The 17,318-nt window shown below is 38.3% G+C and overlaps 1 protein-coding gene across 1 annotated transcript; it reads right to left on the bottom strand.

Annotated features, from left to right (window-relative positions):
• Nucleotides 1-1,242: 1,242 nt before the first annotated feature.
• Nucleotides 1,243-16,868, bottom strand: tjp3 (tight junction protein 3). The gene is made up of 31 exons (XM_043223800.1): nucleotides 16,715-16,868; nucleotides 14,460-14,516; nucleotides 13,634-13,752; nucleotides 13,393-13,495; nucleotides 13,017-13,284; nucleotides 12,842-12,945; nucleotides 12,577-12,766; nucleotides 12,017-12,086; nucleotides 11,848-11,942; nucleotides 11,605-11,686; nucleotides 11,247-11,338; nucleotides 11,006-11,090; nucleotides 10,144-10,247; nucleotides 9,997-10,066; nucleotides 9,314-9,390; nucleotides 8,285-8,372; nucleotides 8,115-8,194; nucleotides 7,957-8,029; nucleotides 7,700-7,764; nucleotides 7,564-7,627; nucleotides 6,610-6,766; nucleotides 6,420-6,528; nucleotides 5,532-5,751; nucleotides 5,209-5,408; nucleotides 5,029-5,124; nucleotides 4,371-4,447; nucleotides 4,071-4,281; nucleotides 3,852-3,946; nucleotides 3,104-3,649; nucleotides 1,789-1,835; nucleotides 1,243-1,686 (listed from the first exon to the last, which is right to left on the bottom strand). Exons 1-31 carry the CDS (start codon nucleotides 16,736-16,738, stop codon nucleotides 1,542-1,544), a joined length of 3,813 nt encoding a protein of 1,270 aa, XP_043079735.1. The 5' UTR covers nucleotides 16,739-16,868; the 3' UTR covers nucleotides 1,243-1,541.
• Nucleotides 16,869-17,318: the final 450 nt, after the last annotated feature.

Genomic DNA, 17,318 nt, shown 5'->3' on the forward strand with positions numbered 1-17,318 from the left:
CCGCACGGTGTTGATAATGCCTGGCACCTGCCGTTTAATTAAACATTAAAACACCGCCCACTTTGGTGACAAAACAGGTCTTAAACTCTTTTAGTGTCCTTTTAACTTTACTTTGCTTTTTTTAATTTCCAGAATGAAATAGGCCGATCTGTGCTAAGGCAATGTTATAGGTGTCTTGACAAATCTGAGCATAGCATTCATACAAGAAAACCAACAGCGAAATAACATCTTCAAGATTGGTTGGATTAGAATGGTGACCTTAAAAAAATTGTGTAGTATATATGTGTGCGTAGACATATACTACTACTACACACACACACACAAACAAACAAACACATATATAAAAATGCAATGAGACAATCAACATTGGTGTGATTTGGAACGGTGACAGTTCTAACAATGTTAAATTTTCACATTTTTAACGTGATGTGTCTGTATTTAGGGAATTTCCTATAAGTGTGTCTCAGTCTGCTCTCTAGGTAGTGACTCAATATAATATAAATATGACAATTTCCAGGATTTTTTTTTCTTGGGCAGGGGAAGAACATTCCAGTTCACTAAAAAAAGGACATTTTTAAAACGGATCTTAAGCCGTTTCATGTCGATGCTCGTTGCTTTTTTGGATTTATTTTGTTAGCTCACATTGCTATTTTTGTGGTGAACACTTCATCCGTGCAAAGTCAAACTTTAAAAAAAATAAAAATAAAATATGTTTGCCTTCATAATGTTTAATCTGCATCCCAAAATGCTCCTGTCTTCTGAAATGATGGGCCTTCTCTGATGATGTCAGTTTGATGGCTTGGGCACGAGCATGGCGTCATTAACCACGTAAAATCAGTAAAAAACGGTCGCAAACGTATGGTTTACACAGATTTAAAAAACAGATTAAGATTAAAGATAAAGTCTTCAGACAAAATAGCAATTACCTGTTTTGTGCATCACAAACACTAAATGAAATTGGCCAATCACCGTAAATTAGTGTCGGGCAAAGGAGGGGTTTGGAAAAAAATTAATCATTGAGTAAATCATGTGGGAGTAATTGAAAAAAATAAGGTAAAAATTGATGCATATTCTAAGAAAATGAAAGTGTTTTTTGACCTTGAGAAGACGTTGCAGTAAGATTAATTTTAACATTAGTAATAATGTAAGTTTAAATCTTTTGTTCCATTTATTTCAAAATACAAAATCAATAATAATTAAAATAATATATATATATATATATATATATATATATATATCAAGTTATTGAAGAGGGTAAAGCATACCCAAACTGTCTTTATTACAACTGGCAATATTTATTTTCCATATAATCCTGAGGAAGATCTTTAGCACATCCGTTAAACTATGAAACCCACAAAAGGAAGCAATTCTGGTCACAAATCTTCAAAATCGATCCAAGATTACAGTCATCTACCACAAGTCCATAAGGACACTGCGTAAAAAACACTGGAAATACCAAAAGAATATATCCAGTTTGATTGTGTAAATGCACATGTCCACAATGAGACATAAGAGGTCCATGTCGGTACGATCCATGCGTATTACAGCTCTGTTGCAGGTCCCCATTCAATGTCATCAGTTTCATCATCATCTACGCTAAAATCATCTCTGTCTTCTTCCTCGCTGTCACTGTCGCTTCCTCTGATCTGTGTTCTCCGCATTAGCATGGCTTCGTGATGTGCCAGTCTAAGAGAAAAGATTTATGGATACATTTAAAAATTAAAAGCTAATTCCTTTAGCATTTTATCCTTCTGAGCTAAACTTGACAGACCATGCATAAAGACTTACACTATAAACGAAGGGGAGGGTTTCCTTTCTGGTTCTGCCATACGGGCCTGAAACAAAGCATGCGAAGATCAATTTCTACATCATTTATTAAAATAAAATAATGGGCTGTCCCAATACCCACACGTGCGTGATTTATTTTCTGTACACGTTTAAATGGGCGTGAAGGCCACACAACATTTGATTACCTGATGGGACACACTTACAACATAGTTTTGTAAGATTGCAATTACTTGTACTGTACTAATTAAATTCTACTACTAGGAACATTTTTCAGACATGGGACAGTCTTGTGCACGTCCTGTTGTGCTCTCAAGTAGCCAAGACAAGTCCTTTGTCGGATGTAGATCCAGGAACCTGTCCTACTTCACTTGACGTTGTGATACTCAAATTAAGGCTGAATCATCAAATCATCAGATTTTAGGATCAGTGTTAGGGTTTACGTGGGATTAGAGGCGTGATGAACATTATCAACTTGTTAAAAGTAGGTTATGGTTAGGGCAAGTCTTTGTTGGGTGTTGATCAAGGAGCATATCCTATACTTGAATTAATAATGCTGTGCATCTATTAACCAGTCAGATTTTAGGCTAATGATTATGTTAAACTCTGGGATCACTGGGATGAACAATATTATTGACTTACTGGTTCCTTCTTATTTTTAAGCTAGGTTAAAATCAGCGTAAGGTCCTACTAGGGACGTTGATCTAGGAGAATGTCCAACTTAACGCTGTGCTACCCAAATTTTAATTAAGGTGGACTCATCATCTCATCAGACTTTAGGGTCACGGTTATGGTTACTTTGCAATTAGTGGATTAAAGAAAATTATTAACTTCTATCATATCCCTCTGTTTTAGGTTATGGTTAGTGTAAGCTGTCTTATGTTGATCCTTCTAGGGATAGGGATCCAGGAACATGCTCTGCTTGACTAAATCATGCTGTAATACTCAAATAATTGTGTGGATCTACCAATAAATCAGATTTTGGGATCAGGGTTAGGATCACATTTGGGATCTCGGGTGTATAGAACATTTTCAACTCTCCCTCCGTTTTTAAAAGTTGGTTATGGTAAGTTTTGTCCTATTAAGGATCAGAGATGGGCAGCTTCAGTTAGCTCAAAAACACCTGGAAAAAACACTTTAAGACTAAAAAAACTACAGTCGTGTGTTTTTGATTAGGGTTGGAGCCAACTCTGCAGGACAGTGGACCTTTAAAACTAAAGTTGCATATCGCTGATGTAGATCCACAAACATGTTCTAATTGACTAAATCGTGTTGTGTCTGATTGCTTGATAGGTTAGGTAATGGGTAAATATGGTACCTGCTGTAGTTTCTCCTCTATGGCTGAGAGTGGAGGGGTCCCTGAATGCACTTCTTTGGGATCTGGTGCCCTGAAATTGGGCGGAACGTCGGAAGGTGCTGCAGCCAAGTCACCAGTGCTAAAATCTGAATCTGAGAAACTCCTCTGCGAGGGTACATCGTCTTCTTGTTGGGGATTGCCAGGGGCAAGGCGTGGAGATCGGGGCTCTGGGACATGGAGGATAGGAGGTATTTCGCCGGGAGGTAGGGTGTACACGGGCTCTTCCTCCAGGTATGGCTCTGGGTCATAGGGAGGTTCAGGACTATGATTCTGCCCAGTGGCGGGCTCCGAGGAGCGGGCCAGTGCAGTGCCACGGTTTCTGGCAATGCCTACAGAGGGCTCCTCTAGGTCCTCGTTGTCTGTGTAGCCTTCACCATCCGTAATGGCCTCACCGTCGGTGTCCTCATAGTCGCTGGCACCACTGAGGTAGTCAGAGTTATTTTCTCGGTTGAACGCGTCAAGGTCCTCATCGCCACCTCCCTCCAACTGGAAATAAACCATGCACATCTTGTTGAAATGATTATAATCTAAGATCTTAGAGATTTGATTTAGAGTTGTTGGCTATGCCAGAATGATCAAGTTATAGCTTACACAATGTTTTGAGTTTAATAAAGACAAGTAAGGTTTATGAAGTTGATAATTACATTAATTGTACATGATGTGAGTGCACCATTAAGTACCATAATTCTCTTTAGAGTTCTTACATAACTTCAGAAACCCAGACCGGTTTAGATTGCTGCTGCCGAATCTTGTCTTTCAAAACATCATACCACATGTTTGTATTAGGCTGAAGATCAATGCGTGCTGTGAAGGAAACCGAAAGAGTAGAGATTGTAATTCAGGGCACATTAAAACTTTCTGAAGGTATCTTCAAATAAGATTCAAACAGGATTCAGAACTGAATTTAAGACTGGCTTCAAAGGTGTACCGGAAAATAGATGACTGTAGTGTTTCCTCAGCTTTAAGGCCTGAGCATATAGTCGACGAGAGCTCTTATTGGAGCCTGGCATGTATTTTTGCCTCATTGACTTCACATCTTTTCGATTATGAGGATCTAAGAAGAGCACCATGGGATGGTACTGGATATAATTTAATCTTTCTACTGCAGTGGGTGTAATGTCCAGCAAGGGATGCTTTTCCTGCAGGTGAGAGCAAGTTATAAGCGTTTGGTTTAGGTAATGTTGGTTTATTTTACAGCAATATTCTGTATGATACTGAAAAAGCTTACCTGCTCTGCTATTCGCCTCACTGTGTCCAGTTTGATGACACTGGATGAACTTTCACCTCCACTTCTGGCAACCATTTCTATAGGCAATAAAATCAGAGTATTAGAGGGGTAGTTCACCCAAAAATCTAACATTCTTGTGTCATTCCAAAACCAAACACAAATTAAGATATTTTTGTCCCTTCATATACAGCAATGCAACCGAAACATTCAAAGCCCAGAAATGTAGTAAGAACATGAATAAAGCTTTTATAAAGCTTTATTTTATAAAGCTACGAGAATACTTCTGTGCACAAAGAAAATAAGCATAGTGGTACTCTCGGGGATGCACGCCCAAGACTGACACGGAAGTGAAGAAATTGTTGAATAAAGTCATTATTTTTTGTTTTATTTGTAGACAAAAAGTATTGAACCACTGATGCCTCATGGACAGACAGTTGCATTGCTAAGCAGCTCAGAAAGCTCTCAGATTTCATCAAAAGTTTTTTGTGTTTCAAAGAAGAATAAAAAGGTCTTACAGGTTTGGAAAAACATGAGGGTGAGTCATTATTAATGACAGAATGTACATTTTTGGGTGAACTATACCTTTAAATGTTTGAAAGTGAATAACCTTCAGTAGAAATGTTAAGAAATTTCAAAACATAAACTCAATTTTTCATACCTGCAACTTCAAATTCATCTGGCAACTCTCGGGCCAGCTTCTCATTTGCAATGTCATTCAGAGGACCCAAAATGACGATAGGCCGTTTGAAATTGGCTGCAAATGAAAAAGCATACATATGTTACAACCAAAGACACTGTCAGAAACAATATTTCTTTAAAAAAAACGTAGTTCACTAACCCTCTCTCAGAACAACTTTCTCATATGCTGGAAATTTGCCTTGAATGGTCAACTGCAGCAGGTCATCGCGGGTTCTTCTGACGTTCTTTTTGGCCCCTCTGAGACCCCGTAACTTCCAGAATTCAGCTCTGGGGCCGGACGTCTGGCGTTCAGCTGCACTAATTCTCTGTGCCTGCTCTAAATTGGCCAAAGTTTCAGCCCTGAGACAGAGAAAAAGAATTAGACATCAGGAGTACAAGCAGGAATCGTAATGAAACATTCTTTACAAGTATACAAACTTACCACAGCTTTGGAAGGAAGAATAAAAACTACTACTAACGTACCTGGTCTGGTTAGGAATGGTGCCTTTGTCCAGCTCGTGTAGGTCATTGCCCATGCGCACAGCTAGCCAGGTTCCCAGCTTCCCGCGGTGCATAGTGTCCACTACTCTGAAGACCTCGCCTCTGGTGAAGCTCAGACCAGTACTGGTCTCAGCCATGTGGTCAAAGTGTGTGCGGATGTAGAAAGAGTCACCAAGGCTGGACTTCAAAATCTTCTTGTATACTAAGATGTCAAGATTATTTCAGACATGTTATTCGTAACCCATTTTACTTTCCGAATGGGTTTACGTTCACAATAAGACGAGGAACCCATTGTTTATTTATCGTTATAAAAAAATATACAGGGTCAATTTTGTTTTTATGTTGAAAATGTTCTCATAAACCCCATGTCACCCTAAACCTGTAAAAGCTTTGTTCATCCTCAGAACACAATTTAAGATATTTTGGATGTAAACCAGGAGGCTTGTGACTGTCCTGTTGACTCCTAAGTCATGAACACTGTCAAAGTCCAGAAAAGTATGAAAGACATCGTTAGAAAAGTCCATCTGCCATCAGTGGTTCAATCTGAATTTTATGAATCGTACAAAAAGTACTTTTGTGTACAAAAAGTTTTTTTTGTCACTTCATAACATTTAGATTGAACAACTGATGGACTATTTTGATGATATCTTTCACATTTTTCTGGACTTTGACAGTGTTACTTTTTCCAGTCATTGGGACAGTCACAAGGCTCCTGGTTTTCGTCAAAAATATCTTAAATTGCGTTCTGAAGACAAACAAAGCTTTTATGGTTTTGGAGATACATGGGGGTAAGTGATTAATGAAGCGATTCATTTCATTTTGGGGTGTAGTAACTCTTTAATCCTAATAAGGAAACACAAAGGCACTCACTGTCCATTTTATTCTGAGTCCGGATATCGATACGGTCACCAGCACGTATGTTCATGAGATACATAGCTGCTTCCTCTCTGGTGAAGTGACTGAAGTCCACATCGTTCACCTACCAAAATAACAGTCTTGAAGAAAGGCGCCGCTGAAAGGTTTGATCATGTAGGACATGTATGTGATTGTTTGGTCGTACCTCCAGAATCTGATCACCCTCTTGCATGCCTTGTCTCTGAGCTGGACTATTGGGCTGGACACCACCAACGAAGATGCCAACGTCATTTCCTCCCACCAACCTCAACCCAACATTGCCCTCCTTCACAAAGCTGACGTGGTTCTGATCTGAGCTGTACCTTATATAGAGGAAAGTACATCATTTAAAAAGTAAAATAAATAAAAAAAGTAAAAATGTTAATCTATTTAAAGTTTAATACTATGATGGAATTTTTTTATTTTAGAATATTATTAATTACATAAATTATATAATATAAATAATTAGTGCTGTCAAATGATTAAGTGTGTGTGTAATATATATATATATATATATATATATATATACACATATACACACACACATATATATATATATTCATATCATTTAAATTATATTTAACAAACATTTTCTTAAAATAAACATGCATAAATATACACAATACACACACATATACTATGTAAACAAAAACATTTAAAACTTTTAAACGATTTTTAAAAGATTAATACAGATAAATCATTTGACAGCACTAATTATTATTAACAATATTCTAAATGAGCTACAAATGTATTTCCTTCATGGTATTTGTTATATTGACTTTGATTTTAATTTAATTAACGAAAAATTAATATAAAGTATTTTAACATCATGCTAATATTTGTTTTGCTGTGTTTAATTTATGCTTTTAGAAATAAACAAAAGTATGAAATTAAATAACAAAAATATGTTTACCCCATATATTATAAATATAAAAAGTACATAATATAATAAATTAAGAAAATTATTAATCATTGTAGTGACTTTCATTTACAATTGTTTTGTGCTGCCATTAAAAAAAAAAAAAAGATTTTTCCTCATGCAAACTATTAATGATTATTATATATCGACGTCTCATGTCTTGTCTTTGATCTCCACACAAATAAACATTACATTTCTCACCCCAGGTTTGGTGTTGGCACTGCGTCTGGAGGAAGTGAATAAAGTGGCTCCTCGTCAGTTTTTGCTGAGATAAAACAGTTAGAATTCAGTACCCAATAGCCACTCCATCATTTGCAATGCAATGCACGATACTCACAACTCAACATGCTGTGGTCGGGAACAGACACGTTAGAGCGAAGAGTGCCGTTAGCACGCGGAAAACTGAAAGAAAGAGTCGATGTTCACATTCACACAGTGAGTCACTATGGCCATGTATAATGTCTTCATGAATGGTTTAGCAGCAAACAAAAGCATTTATTGACACCTGCTGTTCTTAACCCTAATGGAAACTGACTTTTCAGTGTGACATAATTAGCTATTATATAAATATTAGTCAGAGGAGGTGTTTCTGACCTGAGATCGCTGTTGTGGCTGGGACTCTCCATTCTCCTGACAGGTGATGGGGCTCTTTCTGATTCAGAGGAGTCTGGTGGACGAACCAAAAATGACAATATACTACAAAGATGCAAGGATGAAGAAATTTTCAGGAACACGAAGGCAACAATTCAGACCTTCAGGTGGTGGTCTGGCAGGAGCGGCTCTGAGAGAAGAGTCCTGTCGGATGTTGATGACCGGCGCTTGCATCTCAGCTCTGAGACAAAACAATATTACAAAACTATATTTCTCGCCTTTATGCGCATAATGATGATATAAAATAAAAAAGAGCAGTGGTATCTCTTACCCTGGTCTGCTTCTGGAGTTTTTATTGGCTGGAGACTGTGTTCTCGGAGGAGAGTTGTAACTTGCATCGGACTCAGATTCTGAGGGAGCTGATTAAACATGAAAATTACAGAGCATTATGGGTTATTAGCAATTTAAAAATTAGTTCCATTTGCATTTTAAATTTTTAAAACTCAAATAAATAGCTAACGACATATTTAAAATGGTTTAAATTTATGTGATGAATAATGCGTTTATAAATATTGCACAATGCATATGAAAGATTACTGTCATTTACAAGTGAATATTTACGAATTTATAATGTACACATTAATAATGAATTTTCATAGGCATTTAATTTTCATTAATTTTCTTATTTAAATTATTTTTCATGCTTGAAATTGAGGATCAAAACAAGGCAAAAATTATTTTCATGTCATCAAAATATACAATTTATAGGCATTTACTAATATGTAATTTATACGTTTCTGGAAAATTAATGTGCAGATATTGAAGTGAAATGTGTATGAGCATTTAAATAGAATTTATTTTAAAAAATGTATATATTGAATATTTAATATTTACTCTGATATTTAAATATAATAAGTTTTTCATACTTAAGGTTGAGTAACATAATATGTTTATGTACGCATTTAAATGTAACAAATTATTGAAAAATTATTGCGTAAATATTAATGTGAAATTTCAATTACAGAATTTACACCGTAATGTTCAGAAAATATTCTATAATAATATACAAATTACTTTTTTTAAATTCAAAATTGAGGTGCGATAATTTTCATGGCCTCAGCATTTAACATTTATATACTGTGGAAAAACAGTGGGTAAAATGTGTATAAACACTAACAGACTTTTTGTATCATTTAGAAAATAACGTACACCATTTCTTACATATTTTATATCAATATTTATTATTTACACATTAGCATTTTTAGTTAAAAGTGACATTCAAAAGAAAATTTTAAGAAGACTAATTTTAATCAGCATTTAATATTTAACCTGGACTATTCAGTTTATTATTGGCTCATACCTCTCTGTACAGGCGTTGAGGGTTTCGCCCATTTTGGGGGGTCCATTACAGGGACTGACATGACCTCAGGTGTCGCCCTGCAAGAGAAAGAGGGCAGATGGGAGGATGAGAGAGGGGTACTTAATTATGCTCGTCCATGAAGGGAGTGGGAACTAACGTGAAATCATTGAGGATCAGGAACAGAGGGAGGAATTCACCTCAGGGTGTCTGGGGAACTCTCTCTTATTGATTTTGATGGGCAATCCATATCCGTAAGTGATTATATCGTCAAATTTAAGTCAAAATCAAAATTAAGTAGATCCATATAAGATACTTATTGCACCCCTGGATGTGTAGAGTATTAACACTATATGTGTATGGTATTATTTAGATAATGTGGCTGTATAATTGTTTGTATCCTCTTATAAAAGCTATTTAAATATTTATAAATATTAAAACCAACATACTACAAGAGAAAACTCAGGTTGTTTGGGTGTCTTTTATTTTAAAAGATCACACATATCAACATTTCCAGATATCACAATGAAACACAGTGACAGGCGTGTATACAAACAACTTGATGCAACAAAAAAAAAAGCAAATTAAAAACCAAAAAACAAAAGAACAAACTGTTTTTCTCATCGTGTGTGGATGATGCTCGGCTCTTCTGAAAGAGCCCGGTGCGAGGCCTCCCTCATGTGTACCTGTATCTATTGCGCGACTCCTGGCTGCGCCGAGGTCCGGTGCTATCGTCCGATTCGGACTCTGATGCAGCTGTAATGGAAAAGACGTGCTCGTGAATGCGTTTGGCGAAGATTCGAAACTAAAGGGCGTTATGGAGTGAAAATCACCTCTGGGTGGAGGCCTGTAAGGAGACGCCATGCGGCGAGGGAAATCCTGAGACATGCTAAGAGAGGAAGACTTTATCCCCTGAGGAGGAAGATCGGGAAGCACCCTGGGAAAAGAGGTATAGAGAGGCAATGAAGACATTTCCATTCGGTAGTCGACATATCACTAAAAACCCAACAGTGTCCAAACCTGTTCCTGAAAGTTCACTATCTGCAGAGTTTAGCTCAGGGTTGCCAGGTTTTGCAAAAAAAACCACCCAACTGCTACTTAAACCACCTTTCTGTCACCTTTATTTATATAGCGCCTTTAACAATACAGACTGTGTCAAAGCACTTCACTTTATCAAAGAGGAAAACAGTGTGTCAATGACGTAAAGGGACTAGTATAAACATTTTCGGGTTGAGGCATTTCAGTAGCCTTCGAAGGAGGCTTCTTGATATAAATTTTGGAGGGTAAAATACATTTTTCGATGGGGATACTCTGCAAAATTTGCATTGGAGGGGCTAAATATCACGTTAATGGGGTTTCTAAAAGCTGAGAAACCGTGAACTTGGCAACACTTGGTTTAGCTCTAGGCCTAATTAAACACACCTAAACCAGCTAAACGAGGTCTTTAGACTCACTAGAGCAAGTTTGGAGGTAAACTCTGTAGGATGTTGGCCCTCCAGAATCGAGATTGGACATTGCTAAACGTAACTTGATGGATATCATCCGATCTGATAATTGTTTAAAGAATAAAGCAGGTCAACAGGTCTCAGTCGTACTGGAAATAGACTAGTCTTTTAGACGAATCAATGACTTCTCAATATTGACAATGTGCTTAAGATTTCATTTAGATTGGGTGCTCATGTTGTGGACTCATACTTGTATCTGGAGTGGTTTTCAGGTTTGGGACTCTCACGCCTTGGGGGAGGAGAGGCGCTTCGGTCTGAATCGGACTCGGAAACGGCTGGTCACACAAAACAAATGGCCATTAAAACTATATCATTGACAACATTCGTGCATATCATTGACTGAATCACCAGTCGTTAACTTCAGAGTCAGTTTATATGTAATATAGGAAAATCAGAGATGGTGTGTCTTTTGAGAGCTTTTTGAGGCAGACCTCTGCGAGGCTGCGAGGCAGTGGAGGGGTTCCAGTTCTGGGTGACGGGTGAGGCTCGAGGATTTGGCAACGCAGAGATCCCGGAGAGAACCCTGAAACAGGAAAAAACAAATAAATAAATAAATCTCCCCCAAACTAACAGCAACGTGAAAAGACTGGTAAGAGAGGAAAGAAACACGGAAAATAAAAATAAAAAAACCCCAAAAAAAACAGAAACCCTGTAAAATAAAAAAGTATTCCAGCTTCTCTGGCTATTTTCATGGCGAGAAGTAATAAAAACTTCTGGCCAAAATAAGTTGGAGGACCTTCCCATAGTATTAAAAAAAATAATTGTCCAGTAAATTGAAGTCATATTTACTTGTATCGGTCTCTGTTATCAAGAGTGCCATGTCTTGACGCTGGAGGAGAGTTGCTGCGGTCCGATTCAGACTCTGAGGGAACTGTGCAAGAGCCAAAGCGTTATTCATTACTGTTACATATACACCAATGGACAAAGTATTAAGGTCACAACTTCTCAGTCATGATAATCTATGAGTGCCACATTGAATTTAATGGGTGTGCGTTTAATAAAGTCCCAATGAGTTTTGTTACCAAGACTCACCTCTACGAGGGGGCACCGATTGAGCGGGTGGTCTAGTGAGTGTAGAGCGCAGAGGAGGCGATTCTCTTGGTTTAGACACGGGGTTGGCACGGTTTCTGCAGATTAATGAGCTCTGTTAGTCTCTTTTAGTTAAACGAACTTTGCACTAAGTCAAAGTTGAGATCTTCACCTGCGAGAACGACGGTCTCTTGGACGGGATGTTCGGTTTGCGGGGAGGTCAGAATCCAGGTCAGAGATTTCTTCAGGCAAAAATTGAAAAGGTTTTTATTTTAACCCACTTTATCAGAGCGCTGCAGGGATGACGTATTATTGTAGGCCGAAACGTGACGTTAAACCATGCAATTATTAAGAAGAAAATGTTTAAGGATTATGTTGGTCACAGAGCTTACGTTCTGCAATAATTCAAAAATAAAATGTTTTGTTGAGTCAAATAAAATATTTCAGTTGTCATTAACATTAAGTTAAAACAACTGTTGATTTTTACAGTTTATGGGTGTTCCAGAGAGAGAACAAAATGTCAAAAATTCTGTCTAAGCATAAAGGCTTTATACTTTGCTGACTACGCGAGCGCCTGGATGTGGGCCTCTTTGTATTTTGCAACAGGATCTACTCCTCTCATTTGGAAAATAACCCTATTAAGTGAAGCAGGGTGATGCCAGCCGGGTTGGATTACAAAAATACGTCATCATGTCAGCTCTATATGGCACAGATAAAAACATTTCAGCTCACCCTCCAGCTCTGAACTACTGTCTTGCCGCCTCTCGTCGGCACTGTTTTGAGGACTGTCCTCCACCTCGGGAATGCTGACGAGGAACTTTCTGTCATCCCTCAACACCAACATGGTCAATTTACCTCTAGACTTCTCAACCAGGTGCTTGGTCTCCAGCAAGGACAGATTTTCTGTCGTCATGCCGTTAATCTAAACCAGAATGTTCAAAAAGGTTACGCAACATCCACATGCATTGAAAAGCTTTCTAAAGAACCAGTTCTTCACCTTTAAAACAAGGTCTCCTTCTTGAAGGCTGCCCTCTTTGGCAGCCAGACCGGTGGGAGTCATGTGTTTGATGAAAATCTGGCTCCCCAACTTCATGCCATATTCTACAGAGAGAGAAACACGTTAAAATCTCGCCACTAATAATCGAAGAATGCAAAGCCGTCTGGATTCTGACCGTCTGTGGGTTTTTTCTTGATCAGGGTTGTTCTGATGGGCTTGTCTTGAACGTCCTGATTGGGAAGTCTCTTGAAGCCGGACATGATGGGAAGGTCATGACCGTTGCGGTCAGGCGTTGCGCTTCGAGCTCGGCGGTTACGGTTGGTGTCGGTGTTGCGCTGAGCCTTCTTTTGTGGCGTATCGTCATCCAGTATGTTGGATTGTGAGGCAGAACGAGTAGGTCTGTTGCTTGCAGGAACCTGAATTGTCCGTGGCCTCTTCACAGTCTACAAAATGCATACAAATTAGCATTTTTATAAGCATTTAATTCATGAATGTTTTACTGAGATGCTTTTTTAATTTCCATAATTGCTTCCGGCAATGCTTTCACTTACAATGTTTGCGGTCTTCCCGCAGTTCCTCAGATTTTGAATGGTGTAAAGCGAGGTGACGTTCTCCATCGAAACACCATTCACCATAGCTATCTGATCCCGCGTCCTGTGGGCAATAATAAAAGTGTCTCTATCACAAAAATAATCTGCCAAATATGTTTGAGTTGGTTTTTCCGTCTTGTACACAAACATGACAGGTCGGACAGGATTAGGCAGGATGTGTAGGAGGAAGACGTGTACTCACTGAAGACGACCCATGGCAGGGCCGCTGGGAAGAACGTCAGAGACCACCACCGCTGTGTCCCCATTTACTGGCTTGTCAAGCCCACCCGAGACCGCGAAACCAAAGCCGACCTTTGAATCCTGCGAACGAGAGAACAATGTATGAAAGAATGGACTGATCAAACCAGAAAGATTGGACAGAACAAGCAAAAAACTAAATGAAAAAAAATGGTGTTACAGAAATTAAATGGACAAAGATAAAAGAAAAAAAAAAAAGAGAAACCCATAAGTGGAATGAAATGAACAAAAAGAATTAAAGGAAACAAATGAAAAAAATAAAAAAGAAATGGAAGAATGAGGAGGCAAAGAAACAGTATAAAAAGAAAAAAAAAAAAAAAAAAAAAAAGAAATCAAATAAAGAAAAAAAAACAAGGAGCTAAAAATGAATCAAAGTATGTGAGAAGAAAATAAACTGAATGGTTGCAAAAGGAAGAAAGATCAAATAAAAGGTAATCAAGTAATTTAAAAAGACAAGAAAGACATAAAAAAGAATAAATAACAACAACAACAACAACAACAACAACATCTGAATGAAGGCCACTTCTTTCTATACTGAAATGCACCACATGACCCCAAACTTGACATTCCAAAATTTCGGGCGTGTCCCAGTGACAGATGGAAACAACTCTTATGACAATCTTGGTATCGCAATCGCTCGCTAAACTTTTCCGTCTCGACTTTCAATTGTTAGGGAAACTCTACACCCGGTGTCACGTTCCCAGACACACCTGTCCAGAGCTCGATAAAGGTGTGGCTAAAGCGAATTAAACCCTCGATTCGCAACTTACTTTCGATAACGTGACCGTGTGCTGCTCCCATATCGTCATCTCCTCCATGTCTGCTTTCTGAAACGAGAAAGAAACGGCTAGGTTACATACGTGCGACATCAAGCAAGCAACAACAAATACACAACGTTTGCAAAAGCCGGCAAACAAAGATCTGCTTGGCGGGGCGAAGAGCGCCGGTTTTTGAGGGCCTCACTTCTTTGTGAAGGTCCAGTGCTCGGCTGTTGTTTGTCAGCTCGGCCGAGCATGAGAAGGAATGGCTCTAGCGGAGCATGCTCCCACCTGCTGAATTCCTGCCGTACAGGTACAAGGGGGAGGAGCCAGAGCGTGACATCAGCGATACCCGACACTTCCTCACCAACGGCTCACCAAACCAACACACACACAGTCTGACAATACAACGGCTAAAATCACTGGCGTGCCATTCGGCTTTGAAACGGACCACTGGAAACCCACCAACAAATGATGACTTGCCTTACTAATACTAACTAGTTTGTTGTGACTGGTACAGAAACATTCGATTGATTTACGTGTGCTCAAACAAAGACCTGCAATCGCCGTGACATACTTTGAGAGCAGTTTCTATTGGACTAGAGAATTCCTGGAATGCTTCCCATGTTTTTATTGGCCGCTGTTGGCAGGCAAAGGTCACAGAGAGTCTCTGTTCACAAAGCTGATCAAGCACAGCAAAACAAACGCGTCGACAAACACCACTAATATTCTTTCACCCTGAAAATATAAAAAAAAAAGTAACATTTCAAATAAACTAATGAACATTATAGAAACCTATACATCTTTTATTAAACCATTACATAAAATACTGGAAATGTTATACACTAAAGGAGGCGTTAAAGGGATAGATCACCCAAATTTTTAATTTACTGTAGGCCTACCCCATGTGTATATGTGCATGCGATTATATTCAGATGAATACAATTGAAATTATATTTAAAAAATTATTTTCAAGCTGTATAAATGGCAGTGAATGGGTGTCGAGATTTTGAAGTCCAAAAGTGCATAGAGTAGTCATAAAACACGCTCCACACAGCCTCCTGAAGTGAGACAATGCATTTGTGTCAGAAAAACATCCATATATTTAAAACTTCACTAAAACTACAAAAAAAAAAAAATCATTCACTATCATTACAAAGCTCGGAAAAGCCAAAAACGGTTTTCTAATATAACTCTTTACTGTATTCATCTATAGTCACATAGAGCTAGGATGGAGAAAATGTAGATTTGCCATCTTTTTAAAATATATTAAATTATATTAAAATAGAGAACAGTTATTTTAAAACCATAATATTTTTCACAATATTACTGTATGCTTGATTAAATTAAAATAATAATAATAATAATAATAATAATAATAATAATAATAATAATAATAATAATAATAATAATAAACAACATATATATATACACATACACACAGGAAACTATTTCTAGATTTAGTTTGAAAATGCGAAGAAATGAAATGTTATGAAAGGGCTATGACTAGGACATAAGTCATAAAGGAAGTGGCTCACAGGAAAGCAGGGATGCAAATATCAGAAGTACTTTTTTTTTTTTTAGGAAACTCCCTTCATGGAATATGTTCGACTCTTAACGGCCCAGTGTTCCTACACACCACTGCCGTACTTTATGATAACATGTTTCATGTCACCGCACAAAGCCTTACAGACACGAAGCTAATGGCTCACCAGACTCCATATTCATTTCTGTGAACTAGCATAAACCTAACCAGCTCAATACCTGACAGAAAACCTTTCGCCGTTTTAAAAATGAACCCATTCACTTTCATTATATTGAGCAGAGCATCCAAGACATCTCCTATGCGCTTTAAAGAGAAAAAAAAAAAAAAACACACACAAAAGAGATCACAGAAATGTCATTTTTAAGTGAGTAGCCCATTAAGGGTCACAGCTAGGTCGCATGATAGCGTACAGTAATAAAACTGCACAACATGTAGGATAAACAAACGCATTTATAAAAATGACTAAAATCTCAACCCTGCCCATAACTGAAGCACATGACTCCCGCAATTAGAGTATTACAAATAAGCGCGCTACATAATTAAAGCCACCCCACAAGCCTATACACAGTGATAAAAGTCTCACACTACAGGTACAGCAGGGGAGAGTCAGTATTTACAGTACGTCTGTGCAAAGCTGTCACTCCACGGCTCAGGTGACACATCCCGCTGTTTACTAAACTCAGGACACATTCAGCTACTGGCATAAACAACTAGTACTTACCGTCCCTTTAAATCTCACTTCCATTTCCAGATCTTTCAGAGCCCGTCTACCTTATTAGCGCGGGCGCGTAAACGAAGCAGGGTCACCGAAATATTGGAATCGATACAGTATCTCCATTTTTGGTGACGCACCTGACAAGCAGTTCACTTCCTGTAGTCCACAGGAAACGTGAACACGCATGGTTAATGAGGACAAAAACAAACCCCACCTGAGCCCAAGGAACGCTCCACCCACTAGTTCGATAAATCCTTTGGTACTTTCTGATATTTGCTGTCCCTCGAGGAATTAGGAAGGATCTGGGATCTCTAGGTGGAACAATGCCACCTTATGAAGATTAGCGATGGACAGATAGGTTCACGTAAGGCTTCATAATCCAGACTTGGTGTCCAAGGCATTGAAAACCACAAACATTTTTCATCAAAGCTTTTTCTCTGACAACAAGCCGTGGAGTTGCTAAAAGGAAGCTGATGAGGTTACACTGATAATCATTAGCCCGGCCTGTTAATGTTTAATCTGCACACTGGCCTAGTGAAGGCTTCTGCATATATTGGGCTTGAGGAAGCAGAACACGAAGATTAACATTTAGTATTAAAGTGTAGCCTGT

Source organism: Puntigrus tetrazona, chromosome 22 (genome assembly GCF_018831695.1).
Source record: "Puntigrus tetrazona isolate hp1 chromosome 22, ASM1883169v1, whole genome shotgun sequence".
Taxonomy (NCBI): Eukaryota; Metazoa; Chordata; class Actinopteri; order Cypriniformes; family Cyprinidae; genus Puntigrus; species Puntigrus tetrazona.

Coding starts and splice junctions, on each gene's coding strand:
- tjp3 (XM_043223800.1), bottom strand. CDS start 16,738: ATGGAAGTGAGATTTAAAGGGACG. Junction 13,496..13,633: donor CCTGCCATGGGTCGTCTTCA/GTGAGTACACGT, acceptor TATTGCCCACAG/GACGCGGGATCAGATAGCTA. Junction 10,067..10,143: donor TTACAGGCCTCCACCCAGAG/GTGATTTTCACT, acceptor TTTCCATTACAG/CTGCATCAGAGTCCGAATCG.